The 13,860-nt window shown below is 42.9% G+C and overlaps 1 protein-coding gene across 4 annotated transcripts in view; it reads left to right on the top strand.

Annotated features, from left to right (window-relative positions):
- Positions 1 to 13,860, top strand: part of COG2 (component of oligomeric golgi complex 2) — a 48,158-nt gene that overhangs the window by 16,748 nt on the left and 17,550 nt on the right. For all 4 annotated transcript variants that reach the window (XM_011235221.3, XM_002927610.4, XM_019808321.2 and 1 more), the window contains 5 exons: positions 2,093 to 2,173; positions 3,903 to 4,006; positions 6,604 to 6,712; positions 7,517 to 7,696; positions 9,333 to 9,457. In XM_011235221.3, the coding sequence (XP_011233523.1) occupies positions 2,093 to 2,173; positions 3,903 to 4,006; positions 6,604 to 6,712; positions 7,517 to 7,696; positions 9,333 to 9,457 (599 nt within the window). The remainder of the gene's footprint in view (positions 1 to 2,092; positions 2,174 to 3,902; positions 4,007 to 6,603; positions 6,713 to 7,516; positions 7,697 to 9,332; positions 9,458 to 13,860) is intronic.

Here is a 13,860-nt window from a genome sequence, read left to right as displayed (position 1 = left end):
TGGTTGTTTTTTAATGGTTCATGATTATAGTATTCACCTTCAGAAAGTTGTAAATGGTTTTCTATTTTGGCGTATGCTATTACAACCTAAAAAACATGTTCGATTTGAAGAAGACAGATTCTCAGAGTAGACAGCCTTAAAATGTCAGGGGAGAGGAAGTGTATTTCCAAATTCAACTTATTAATGCCACTTTGCTCATATGTAAGTGGTTTCCAACTTATGGATGACTTGTATTTTAACAATTTGTAATCCCCCCCTCCGTAATTTACATGTGGTTAGATTCTTAGACTGGTCTGCAAAAGCTATGTAATCCTAATGTAACTCAAGTCTAATATAAATATAATATAATACCTAATAAATGTTACATTTTAATGTTTAACTCAGAAAAATCTCTACTGTAGGAATGGGACTTTCCACCTCTAAGCCATTGGGAATAGGAACTCCACCTGGGTGAACAGTAGAGGGGGAGCTTGGCATCACTTCCAACAGAAAACTGTGCTGACCTGTCCTCCTCACCTCCCCCAGTCCGTGTCTGGTGCCCTGACTTCCAGCCTTCGTCTGTTCTGATGCACTGTCATAAACTTGGTGCACGACACCATCCTTCCTTGTGTGTTTCCTCTAGCTTGAGTGGCCTCGTGCACCTAGCCCCTAAGACAGTGCCTGCAACCTAAGAGACTATAAGTAAAAGATAATTTAAGGGAAGATACAATGCATGGTTAGAACCAAGAAAAATGGAGAGTAACAGAAATGTCAGTGCTGAGAAGCCCAGGGGAGGGCTAGGCAGGGAAGAATGTGTGAAAGAGGTAAATCTTGAACTGTGCCTTGAGTTAGCCAATACTTTCCGTTGTTTATGTCTTGTTTGAATTTTACATATCTTGTTAAGGTACTTTTCCTTGGAGTGGAAGTGATTTTTGTGGTGTGCTGCTGGATTCCACACCAGCCACTATGTGGCTCTCCCGCCACCTTTTTGGTGTGCCTCTTCCTCCCCCAGCCTTGTAGTGGTGCTGTTTTCTGAGCCCAGCCTTCCTTTGGCCTCCCACTCTTCTCTCAAAACCCCCTCCCTGGAAGCAGATTTGCTCTGCTTCCACAGGCTGCCGTCCCACCTCGCCCCCTGCGAGCACCATAGCCCCTCCCTTTTCCATGGCCTATCTTTATAGCCACTTTTGTCCTGCCCAGCCACAGGCCTGACCTGCCTTTCTGGTCCCAACTCATGAAGCTGCTCTGTGAGATCCTAAGATCACTGAGGGATACAACTGTTTCTGTCTTCTTCATCATTGTATCCCCATGGGCTACCACAATACTGACGTCCAGGAGGTATTTCATAGTGGTGATGGAGTGAATTCACCTTCCCGTAGAATTTTTGTGGTATGTCCACTTTATTCTAGTTGTTTCCATTAGCTTTGTTTTGGCCCTAATTCCTAATTACCTTATACTTGCCTTCATTCATTAGCTTCTGGACATGTTTCTCCACCTATGCACTCTCCCTTTTTCTGGCCTCCTGTTCTTATTTCTTGATTCCTGGTATTTCCAAAACAGCATTTCATCATGATGCATCAGTGCTTCGACATTCTCTAGTTCTCCAAAATGTGCAGAATCTAAAGACCTCATCTGAGTGAAGTCCTCCTAAGTTGACCCTCCCTTCCTATTTCTACTTCTCTCCAGAAGGAAGCCTGCAGTGCACACGGCTGTGTGTCCGTCCAACCCTAACCCCGAGTGCGAACGCACTTACATCTTCTCGACATCCCCTCCCCACCTCAGCAACACACAGGCTTCCAGAGTCAGATTCGAGCCCCACATCTTTTCCAGACTGTCCTATACTTTGCTTCAGATTAGCCATTCTCTGCCCTGACCCCCGTGACTTTCTCTGTATATGTATTATTCTTCTTCTGGCTGTGCGACCCTGCCTTTGTGTCATTTTGCCCCCAAATCATGAGTACCCTCAACAGCAACTGTGTCTAGTATTTCGTGGTTTTGTCAATATCTGGGTAGTACTGGTGTGCAGGTATTAACTTGTGTGGAATTCAGTGAGACGTATAAACGATATGTGACAAAACAGTTTCTACAACACATTTTCTCTGTTGTTCTTTTAAAGAGTCTCAGGTCATCTGTCAGTGAAGGAATTCGGGCAGTAGATGAACGAATGTGTAAACAAGAGGACATAAGGAAGAAAAAGGTATCCTCCATTACAATTCTTATGCTGCATGCCCGTTAAAGCCCTCTCATCTTGTCTCCTCATACTTGTCAGCACTATTCAACTTTTTTTCCAAAACTCTCATGTATGTGCGTATTACACATTATAATGTCACGTTATCTACTTGAAATAATAAGACAGAGTTTTAGAGGTACGCACATGGTCTCAAGATCACTTACTTTTTCCAGAACAAGAAACAGTAATAACTGATGTTGGCGAAGCACTTGACAGTTTAACCGCCATATGAATTTTCAGCACCCCTGAAAAGAAAACATGCCTGCTTAGAGGTTAGGGTAGAAGTGGGCTTTCTAAAGCAAACTTGGTATCCTGCTGCAGGTTTTTGTTTTAGAAGAAACAGTATGTTGCGCTCTCATTCTGCCATGTGTATTTCTTCTTTTGTTTCCCTCCCTTAAGTAGACCTCTGTATGCACTGCCTTTACTGTTTAGCGTTCCTGGGTTTTAATTTTATTTTCTGATTTTGTTTTCTTTATGTTCTGGTTTTAACTTTTATTTTTTTAATTCCCAGTAGTTAACATGCAGTGTTGAATTAGTTTCGGGTGTGCAAGACAGGCAGCGGCTCTGTGCATCCGTGGCGCTCACCCCTGGGAGTGCGCTCCTTAGTGCCCATCACCTATTTAACGCATGCCCGATTTTATTCACGATCATAAAGATGTACGGGCACAGTGGGCATTGGGATTGCAGACTTCTCACTCCAGCCTGCTGCTCTATACAGTGTTTCCCTATGTGTATTTATTAGCATCTTTGTTAAAATCTCAGGGGGGAGAAGCCTATTTGAGAGACCTTCTGTTTAATTCTCCTTTAGATCTCCTCTCAGCTTTTGTCCAAAGAATTCATGTAGTGCATTTCCAAACAAAATGATAAGCTTCATGAAAGCAGGGCATTTTTCTTGTTTAATTCACTCGTGTCCCCACTGTCAGGAAGAATGTAAGCTCCCAGGGGGTGTTCAGTAACTATTCATTGAATGGATGACTTTGTATTTTTTTGTTCTTTTAAGGATGAGAGTTCTCATAATGTCCCTCAACCTCTGTGATAATATTTGTAGTGCAGAAGGTCTTTAATGAATTGACACTTGGGTATATAGATATATCATGCATATGTAAACTGAGAGGGTAAATATGATCAGAAACTAAAATTAAAACATGAATAAAGGGCCATAAGAAAATAAATGGAGGGGCGCCTGGATGGCTCAGACTGTTAGGCGTCCGACTCTTGATTTCGACTCAGGTCATGATCTCAGGGTCATGAGATCGAGCCCTGGATCGGGCTCCATGCTCAGCAGGATGTCTGCTTGAGAGTCTCTCTCTCCCTCTGCCCCTCCCCCGCACATGCACTCTCTCTCTCAAATAAATAAATAAATCCTTAAAAAATAAGAAAGAAATGGAGTGCCCATAGGTTCGGGATGGGAAAAAGAAGAAATAAGAGTACAGCATATGAGAAGGCAAAAGTCTAGGGTGTTTCTTTTTTTTCTATAAACTTGGAATAGAATATTGAAATATGCTTGTTTTAGAAAGCCAAAATTAAGATTTGCATTCTTGGGAGCTCTGTGTTTTTAGAAATATTTAAAATGTAGGATGCTCTGTATATTTGAAGTTGACTTTTGGTTTTATATTTTTTGCATTTAGCATGGGAAATAAAGATGATTAAGAATAAAGATCATAACTTTTTGTTTGCTTAATTTTTATTTTTATAGATGTGTGTGTTGAGGCTTATACAAGTTATTCGATCAGTTGAAAAAATTGAAAAAATCTTAAATTCTCAAAGTTCTAAAGAAACATCTGCACTAGAAGCAAGCAGGTAAGCATTTTTTTATAAATAGCACGTTAATTAATACGTCATATCCAGTCTAATTTGGGGTTTGTTTTTTTTTTAGCTAGAATTCATTTCTGAACAAGAAGAAAATCCAGGTCTGTGGCTGAGTGTTTTTGGATGTAGCTCCAGGAGAGTGGAGCGCACAAAATGGCAAAGTTTCTAATACGTCCCTATACACCCTTTGGCTATAGGCCACAGTTCTGACATGTCACCTTTCAGGGGGTCCGAGGCAGTGTGCTTCCAGTGGAAAATTTTTATATTTGGAATCACCTTCCCTGAGGACTAACAAAATCCTGTTGATCTTCAAGGTGTACCATTCATCTTTCTTAGATTTTTTTTTCTACACATGCCCAGAGTATTACCATCAATGTATTTTGCACCAACATTATATCATTACGAAACTGTATAGGACACATTTAGTTGAAATGTATAAACAGGAAAGAAAAAGCTTATGAGATAAGAAAAAAATGATGGCTCTCTTCGTTATACTGTAACTGTCTTATTCCTTCCCTGGTGTGAACTTTCAGTCAGCCAGGTAGATGAGTGACTCAGAAAATGAGTTGTTAGGTCCTACCCACACCAGTGGGATGCATGGTGGTGCAATGGGAAGAGCACAGGCTTGTCCTGCATGTACCAGTTGGGCCTCGTGAGTCAAGGTCGTCTGGTGCCTTGTGAGTCAAGGTCGTCCGGTGCCTTGTGTCCTCTGTCATGTCAGGCTAACAGTCGCTCCATCTGCAGGGTTATCTCGACTGCTGAGATACGCTCAGCCATACTGGGCATACACAGGCCCTCATATGGGTCAAATTTCAGTCTCACATGAGCTTTTCTTAAAATCACATTGATAGCTGTAATATTTTTCCATGAGTCATATTGGATAACCTGCAAAACCAACCAACCAAATCCAGGTTGAATGCACCCATAGTTCAGAGGCTTGGTCATCCTTTAAAGGTATGTTGGATTTCTTAATTTTAGGAGTTAAGGTTTTAGATTTGGAAGGGACTTTAGAGACCATATGCTCCGCATCTCTAATGATGTAGATGAAGAACGGAGACATCCCAAAGGAAGCGATTCTAGGATCCAAGGTCGCTGCCTCCTTTCATATCAAAACGTGTAACTAAGTGGTCAGTCCCTGCCGTGTTTGTGTCTTCAGCCCGTAGCGCTTGTGCTTCTGCCACCGTTTGTCCGCACTTAGCAGAGACTCCGTGAGCGTCCGTTCTGACCAGTCTGGTGGGGCCTGTGTGTCTCCAGCGGCTCCGCTTCTCTGCGGCCCTCAGCAGCTCTCACGGCCCCTCCAGCCATGTCCTCGTTTGGCCTCTGGGAAGCCTGCCTTCCAGTGTTCTTCCCATCTTTGTCATTCCGCTGTGCTCTTCTGATAGAAACACCTCAGTGATCTCTGTTTCTATAATCCTGTCCCTTTGCAGTGCTGTCTTTGATAAGTAGACATTCTGCTCTTTCTTGCTCAGAATTACCTTTGAGGATTTTTTTCTTGAGAAGAGCAGCTCTGAGCTGTAGGGGAAGGAAAGCTGGAGCAGGTTCGGTGCATAGTAAATACAGCGTGCTTGCCAGGCCAAGAGACGTTGAGATAAGGATAAATGTGAAATGCACACGAGCTTAATCAGTAGAGTCAGGGATTAGGCTTCGGGGTTGGTCGTGCTGGGCACTTGGTTTCCCTGCACACTAGTTTGGATGCCGTAGGACGGGGCACTGCTGCCAGTCTCCATACATCTTGTGTTTCCTTATGCTGTGGGCTCTCCTCACCACCTGACTGCTCGTCATCAGATGTAGGATGCCTCAGAAAAGCCCAGCAGGTGCTTCAGGGCCTTTATAGTTTTTTTTTCTTTTTTTTTTTTATTCAGCTTCCTTTTGAGTGGTGTTGATGCTTTATCATGTGTTTGGGGGGCGGGAGGGAAGTGCATTCATTACACTTGGTGGCAGATTCACAATGAGTGTTTTCTCACTAGGACCCAGAGCATGGAGCTTGCTCTTTCCACTGTTCAGTAAATGTAAACTTAAAATCAGCTATTTTGAGGCATTTCATTTGTTGCTGCTAGAGGGCCAGTTTTGTTTGATTGAGGAGACAACAGTAGCTGGTACTTTAGAAGTATTAGAGGTGTTTTAGAGGGAGGGAGAATGAGGCAGGCGGAGAAGAAGAAGATTCATGTGTGAGTGATAGGATAGGGCGAGAGAGAGAAGGAGGTTAGATAGGAGGAAGGTCATGAGTGGGAGAGCCTGAGGAACGTGGTGCAAAGATGCAGTTGTACCCAGACTGACCTAGAACAGCTCCTGCTACCTGTCTGGGCCCTGTGGCTGGAGCCCGGGCAGCATCAGTGGCCTCTACGGAATGACCTCTCCCCCCCCCCCAACCCCCCCACACCTGGAACCTGCTGCACATACAGTTTGTCGTGAAAATTGATGGCACGCAGGTGCAGGTGCACTAGCTGTGTCACAGCGGGGCGTGGGGACACGCTGTGAAGAAAGTTATAACAGAGGGGGTGTGAAAGCCTCACCGTTGCTAACCGGGTGATGTGGTCTCAGAAATTAAATGACTTTGGGAATTACATTTCTACAATGGTCTCTACTAGCCCACTTTGGACTGGACAGATTTTGGAGAGAATTGCCACAGAATTTAACCAGTTACAGTTTCATGCTGTTCAGAGCAAAGGCATGCCTCTTCTGGACAAAGTAAGACCGGTAAGTATTGATTTAGATGTTCATTTTGCTGTTTGTGAATTTCCCAGCCGATTGGGCTTAACCTAGCATCACCCCTGATAATTGCTGCTCTACAGGATTTTGAAGCTCTCTTTGAATTTTTTCTTTCAGTTTTTGTTGCTTGGGCCCCTGCTTCCTATGTGTCACGCTGTGTAGGTTTTGTGGAATGACACAAGCATATCCTCCAAACTATACGAGTAATAAAATTAATTCTGATTTCATGTAACTTGACACATTATATGATGTAGTCAGAATTCGTTTATCCAAAGCCCTTGACTGGGTTTAAATGCACATTTGTCAGGTTTACTCTGTAGCTTAAGAGGAAAATAACTTCTTGTCATTCTGTAATTCTGTCTAAACTTTCCTTCGATGAAGCAAAGATTTACTTACAAAGAAATCAGGAGGAGAAGAGATATGTGTTGTTACTCTGCAGGAAATATTAATATTTTAATCTTATATGTATTCTGGTAGGATAAGATGTTCATTTTATATATATATATATATATAAATGAACATATATATATAAATATATATATAAAAAATGAATATATATATTCATATATATATATAAAATGAATATATATATAAATGAACATATATATAAAAAATGAATATATATTCACATATATATATAAAATGAATATATATATTCATATATATATATAAAAATGAACATCTTTCTAAAAATTCAAATACATACATATATATACATATATATGTATGTATTTGAATTTTTAGAAACTGTTCTACCTGGAGCTTTCTTTACTTGTCTGTTTCTTCTTGCAGCGGATAGCTGGCATTACGGCCATGTTGCAGCAGTCCCTGGAAGGCCTGCTGTTAGAAGGTCTTCAGACATCTAATGTGGATATAATACGGCACTGCTTACGGACCTACGCCACAATCGACAAGACGCGGGACGCGGAGGCCTTAGTTGGTCAAGTCCTGGTGAAGCCATACATGGATGAGGTTTGTGCACCTCCTGTTCTCCATTCAGCAAACACAGAGCATCTGCTCTGACATCAGTTCTTCACTGGATGTGAGAGAGAGAGCAGGGATCTTTCTGTGAAGATTCTCCTAGTTATTGCACTTCGGGTGTAAGAAAGGGTTAGTCCCCGTCAGCTACCGCCAGTGCGGCAGGAGTCAGGCATGTGCTCTGGTATCTTCTCGCGATGCCATAGCTTGGGGGATCATCTTAATTTCCTAGGGGGTCTTGCCTAGGAAGAAGGTATGGATCAGAACATTTTCAGGTCAGTTTTAAGTTCTGTAAATTATACGTCAGTGAAGTTGCCGTGAAGGATGTTTGCAGTGCGGGGGTCGAATAGAACAGGTAGGCAGATGACCCCACACGGCGCACGTGCCTGTTAGAGGAGCTGGAAGACAATCCCGTGAGCGTGGAAAGTCCGTGAGGGGAGATGTCTTCACAGAATAGATTTAGCCTAAGTCTTAGAAAGTGTGGAGTTTGCCAGGCCAGGAAGGTGGGAGGGAGGGAATATTCAAAGATGAAGGGCTTTTATGGGCAAGTTAGCAGGGTAGTACCTTAACTCTGGCACTTGGTTGCCCAGGTCCTTGACCTATGAGGCTGTAGTTAATATAGGAAGTAAGTACATCCTGCCTCTGAGCAGCCAGGGGTAGGCTGCGCCGTATGAGGTGTCAGCCCTCAGCAGTTTCCGACTTAGAAAGTGTCAGTTTCATCTGGTTCAAGCTGATAGAAGTCATGAAGCCCGTCCTCAGTGTTTGAGGGCTTGCTTCCAGTCACTTGCCAGTGTGCATGCTCTTTCTGTCCAGTAAGTACAAAGCTACCCACCATGACTTCAGGATGAAAGTCTTCCAGTTTAAATAGGACAGTGAATCGCATTGATATAAGTGAAATTGAAGGATTAATTTCAGTAATCCTCTCAGCTTCATTAGGATTACTAAAACTAAATGATTTGTCAGTTCTCTGTGTGTATCCTATTGTATTTTGTAGCTATCTCTTGGGGGGGATGAAAAAGATTATGTTATTCTTTATCAGTAAGTGAAAATATTTTAGTTACTAATTTATGCTTTTTTCATTGAGCTGAATCTAATATGCTAAATTAGGGAAGTACTTTAAGTTTCAGTGGCATGTTAAATGAACTATGGCCACGTTTGTATTTTGTTTGCTTGTGATTCACCTCCTGAAACTCAACCTTACCACAAAAAATAAAATACCAAAGCAAAATAAGATGTGTGTTCTTCCATCACTCTCTGTCTCAACTCTTTCCCTAATCTGGTGATGGTAGATGACAAGGCCAAGGTGAAGAGGGTACAGAGCCGTTGTCTGGGAACGTGGTATTTTCTTTCAAGCTCAGAAGGGAAGCAGATGAGTGTGTGTGATGTTTCAGCTTCAGGCCAGTCTCTGTCACCCAGCCTTTGTGTCCCCCAGGGTCAGAACTGTGTCCCCTAATCCCAGGACCTAGTTTTTAGTGCAGCTGTTACTCACCTCCAGTTTAGAAACATGTCACGTGGGGAGGAGGAATGAGGAAGCGTATTTTTAAGGTTTTCTTTATTCTTTTCTCTGTAGTGTACAGTTCATGCTTCTCTTTCAGGTTCTTTAAAAAAAAAATGCTCTTCCTTCTGGTAGGTGATTGTAGAGCAGATTGCTGAGTCTCACCCAGATGGCCTTCACATCATGTACGATAAGCTCCTGGAGTTCGTTCCTCACCACTGCCGCCTCCTTCGAGAAGTCACAGGAGGAGCCATTTCCAGGTGACGTAAACTGCTGTGCTTGCCCCTCAGCTCAGACCACCTGTTACCTCCCGGCGCGCTGCTGATCATTGGCGTCTTGTCTGACCTGGGAATGTGTGCACTTTCCTATTTGTTACCAGTGCCGTGAGGTGCGGGTATCGCTAGCCTGGGTTTACAGGGAAGGAAACGAATAGTGGGAACGAATCTTAAAGGTTATATTTCTCTGACTCCAGAGCCTCTACTGTTCCCTTCTCACACTTTCTCCTTAATCAGGTTTGAATTCAAAATTGGTTTCCTTCCATTATTCTGTTGTCATCATCTGTCTAGAAATATCAATTCAGTTTAATTCAACAAGTTTTATACTGATTGTGATTAAAGTCGTGTTCAATTTTCCCTCCCTCTCTTAGTTCATTTCCGTGGCTTTCCAGTTCTGTTTCATGAATATCCCGTTTCCTTCCACCGTTGCCATCGTCCCAGTCCAGACCTTTGTTGCCTTTTGTCCAGGATAGCAGGCTCTCCCCATCTGGTCTCCTCGGCTCTGGTCCCGGTTGTTCTCCACTGTAGAACTTTCCCCCATACCACTGTGGCTCCCGGCCAGACGGTAGCACTTGACCTTCTCTAACGCACCTTGTACAGAAGGTCCCTGACTTCACGTTGGTTCAGCTTACGGTTTTTTGACTTTACGATGGTGCAGAAGTGATGTACATTCAGTAAAAAACATACTTGACATTTCGACTCAGGTCTTTTCCTGGGCTGGCGGTCTGTAGTAGGATCCACTCCTGTGGTGCTGGGCAAGGGCAGCGAGCACAGCTCCCAGGCAGCCATGCGATCACAAGGGTCAGCAGCCAGCACACTTAAACCATCCTGTTTCTTGCTTTCAGTGCAGTGTTCAGTAAATTACATGAGATATCAGACTCTTCATCGTGAAATAGGCTTTGTGTTTGATGGTGTTGCCCAAGTGTATGATACTGTAAGTGTTCTGAGCATATTTCAGGCAGGCTGGGCTGAGCTCTGATGTTTGGTCGGTTAGGTGTATTAAATGCATTTTCACCTTATGAGATTTCCAACTGAACGATGGGTTTTTTGGGAGCTAACTCTGTCGTAAGTCAAGGAACAACTGTACTGTGTGCTTCTGTGTTTTCCCTCATTGTCTCCTGCCCTTCCCATTCCCTTTGTCTTTCTGTTGACCCCTTCTTACTCCACATAAAGCCCCAGCTCAGATACCACTTTTTTTAAGATTATTTATTAATAATATTATTATTTATTAAATGACAAGATCTCATCCCCAAGGTAAATATTTAATAAATAATTTTATTTATTTATTTGAGAGAAAGCACAAGCAGAGGGAGGGGCAGAGGGAGAGGCAGGGTCCCCACTGAGCAGGGAGCCCAATATGAGGCTTAATCCCAGGACTCTGGTGTCATGACCTGAGCCGAGGGCAGGCGCTTTACCGACTGAGCCACCCAGGCATCCCTGAGATACCACTTCTTTCAAGAGACCATCTTTTATCCTAATGTTCAGCGTTAAGCACGTCCTCTGGATTCCAGTACAGGTTGGCTTTTGCCTCTGTTGAGGACTGATGTCCATAGGCTTAGCACGTGCTCCCCTTCTGCGCTGCCCACCCCTTCCTGCTCACACCTGCTAAAGATAGCAACGACCCAGTGTCTGCAAAATGAAAGAATTAATCTATTTTCAGCATTAAAAAGGCAAATGAGGTCCCTAAACTTTATGAAATAAGCAAGCAATATGTTTGGTCTTGAATTTTTATTCTTTGGAAAGAAAAATCTGGTGTACTAAATATGCCACCTGACCATTGAAGTACCCTGGTTCCACTATGTGATTTTAGGGAAAGCCTGGTTTTGCCACTTGTGTTTAGTAATCATGAAGATTTAGTTGGATTTGGATTTCATGTAAGAATTCAGAAGTCATGATGTAGGGACACGTGGGTGGCTGTCAGTTGAGTATCTGCCTTCTGCTCAGGTCCTGAACTCTGGGTCCTGGGATCGAGCCCCATGTTGGGCTCTGAGCTTAGTCTGCTTCTCCCTCTGCCCCGACTCCTGGCTTGTGCTCTCTCGCTCTCAAATAAAATCTTAAAAAAAAAAAAAAGTCATGATGCAAAATTTAAGAAGTCACAGTTAGGAAAAAACCAGTCATTAGATTGGACAAGGCTAGTCTTGGTCCTGAAATGTCAAGTTTCAAAGCTTTCCAAGTTCTTCCACAGTTTTCATTGTGGCAGAACTCATGTAGAAGCCTCAGAAATTTGAGGAATCAATTTTTTTTTTTATTTAAAGATTTATGTGAGGGGGCGCCTGGGTAGCGCAGTCATTAAGCATCCGCCTTCGGCTCAGGGCGTGATCCTGGCGTTCCAGGATCGAGTCCCACATCGGGGTCCTCAGCTGGGAGCCTGCTTCTTCCTCTCCCTCTCCCCTGCTGTGTTCCCTCTTGCCGGCTGTCCCTCTGTCACATAAATAAATAAAATCTTTAAAGATTTATGTGAGAGGGAAGGGGAGAGAGAGTGGGGGAGAGAACATGAGTGGGTGGGGCAGAGGGAGAGGGAGAAGCCAACTCCCCACTGAGCAAGGAGCCCAACGCAGGGCTCTATCCCAGGACCCCAAGATCATGACCTCAGCCAAAGGCAGATGCTTCACCACTAAGCCACCCAGGTGTCCCATTGAGGAATCTAAATTGTACCTTAGTAGGTCATCATTTGCCTCAAGCACCCTCATTATGCTGCCCCGATACCCCCCCCCCCCCCCCCCCCCCCCCCCCCGCTTAGCTCCTGCCTTCAAGTTTCCACACGCTTGGCTCAGTGCTTCCCTTGTGCATTCTTTACTTTTTCCCTGCGTCACCTCTGTATGTGCTCTTTATAATCTGGCAACACCAGTGGCCTGTAGGATTTATCTTCCAAAGAATAAGGATTTACTTTTCTCATTTGCCATCTGGTTCAACTGTTAATCTTGAGGATGTAAATTTTCTCTTGGGGCTTTAAGTAGATATTTACCTTGGGGATGAGGAGATCTTGTCATTTAATATTGCTTATATTTTGTGCATCTGTCGTTTTAAAATCCTTAATGTTATTCTTTCCTTCTCTAGATACCTTAATAGAGCTAGTTCTTAGTATGAGGGAAAGTGTATATACTACCGTGAAGTGTGGCATTGGGTATGTGGAAGTACTTGCATCTTCTTTGCCCTCCCCAGCCCTCCTCCACACCACCGGTGATTTCTTATCAATATTGAACTATAGTAAGATTATTTGGTATCCCTTTCTGGAAGTGAGGCATAGCTTCCTTGATAACCTGTCTTTCCTGATAATTTTTGCTAAGCAGGAAAATTGTGAAAGCATTTTTCTGTTTATTTTTAATACCAGCATAGTAAATCCCAATTTGCTATCACAACTAAGCTACAAAACTCCCAGTTTTGCTGAAATAAGAACTTATATTGAATTGTTCACCATTGTTAAAATTATCTTAAAATAGAGCATATTGCACAATATACGGTAATCAGAGTGGGTAGTCATTGAGGTGGTATTTGCCTCGAAGATATTTATTTATGTGTTTTTAAGTTCAAGAGAAACTTGAGGAATCTGCCTTATTTATTTACTTATGTATGTAACCATTACTAACATAGCACTTACTGTATGCTAGGCCCCAGCCTAAATGCTTTACAGATATTAACCCATATGATGGTCCTATGATCCACATCCTGTCATGTCCATCTAATGATGAAGACAACCAAACATAGACGTTAAAGGGCCCACGATTTGAACCCAGGCACTCTGGCTCTGAGTGAATGTTTCATCTCTGTGTTGCCTCTCATTGACGTCTGTGACTTAGAAATCCAAAGTCCAGCCCTTTTGCTAAAAAATGCAAAATAAAGCAGGGACACACAAAAAAAACATTAATGTGGCAAGTTTTTCGTATCAGGATTTGTGATCAAGATGTTACATGGAACAGTCCTAGAATTTTAGAACTAAAGGTGATATTGGAGATGGCTTCATCTTCACAGAGCTGTTCGTAATTGGTAAATTAGCATAATTTACAACGCTTCAGGGCTTAACGGTGTTAAGATTGAACGCAAAGATTGCTTTTCTTGTGTTACTAGACTACTTCTTTTCCAAGGTAGAGTGTAAATATGGTGGCCTAATTAGGGGAGGAATCGGGCCAAAGCAGTTTGACACCAGCTTGCTTTCCTGTGTGGTAAATAGAAGAGTCAGGATACAGAGGACATACCAGCTTCAAGGTGAGACTGGGATCAAGGAGTAACATAGAAGTGTGGGGCTCTAAACCAGCTAACTAACAGAGAGAGTTTTTTGTACAGATTGAAATAAGTTTTAGGCTGAGGAACTTCTAGTAAAATCACCACAGTAGAATTTCGCCCTTTGTAAAAGAGCACAGTGTATCTGACTGAGGTTTCGCTCTTGTCCT

Source organism: Ailuropoda melanoleuca, chromosome 6 (assembly GCF_002007445.2).
Source record: "Ailuropoda melanoleuca isolate Jingjing chromosome 6, ASM200744v2, whole genome shotgun sequence".
Taxonomy (NCBI): Eukaryota; Metazoa; Chordata; class Mammalia; order Carnivora; family Ursidae; genus Ailuropoda; species Ailuropoda melanoleuca.
This window is presented reverse-complemented; position numbering and strand designations above follow the sequence as displayed.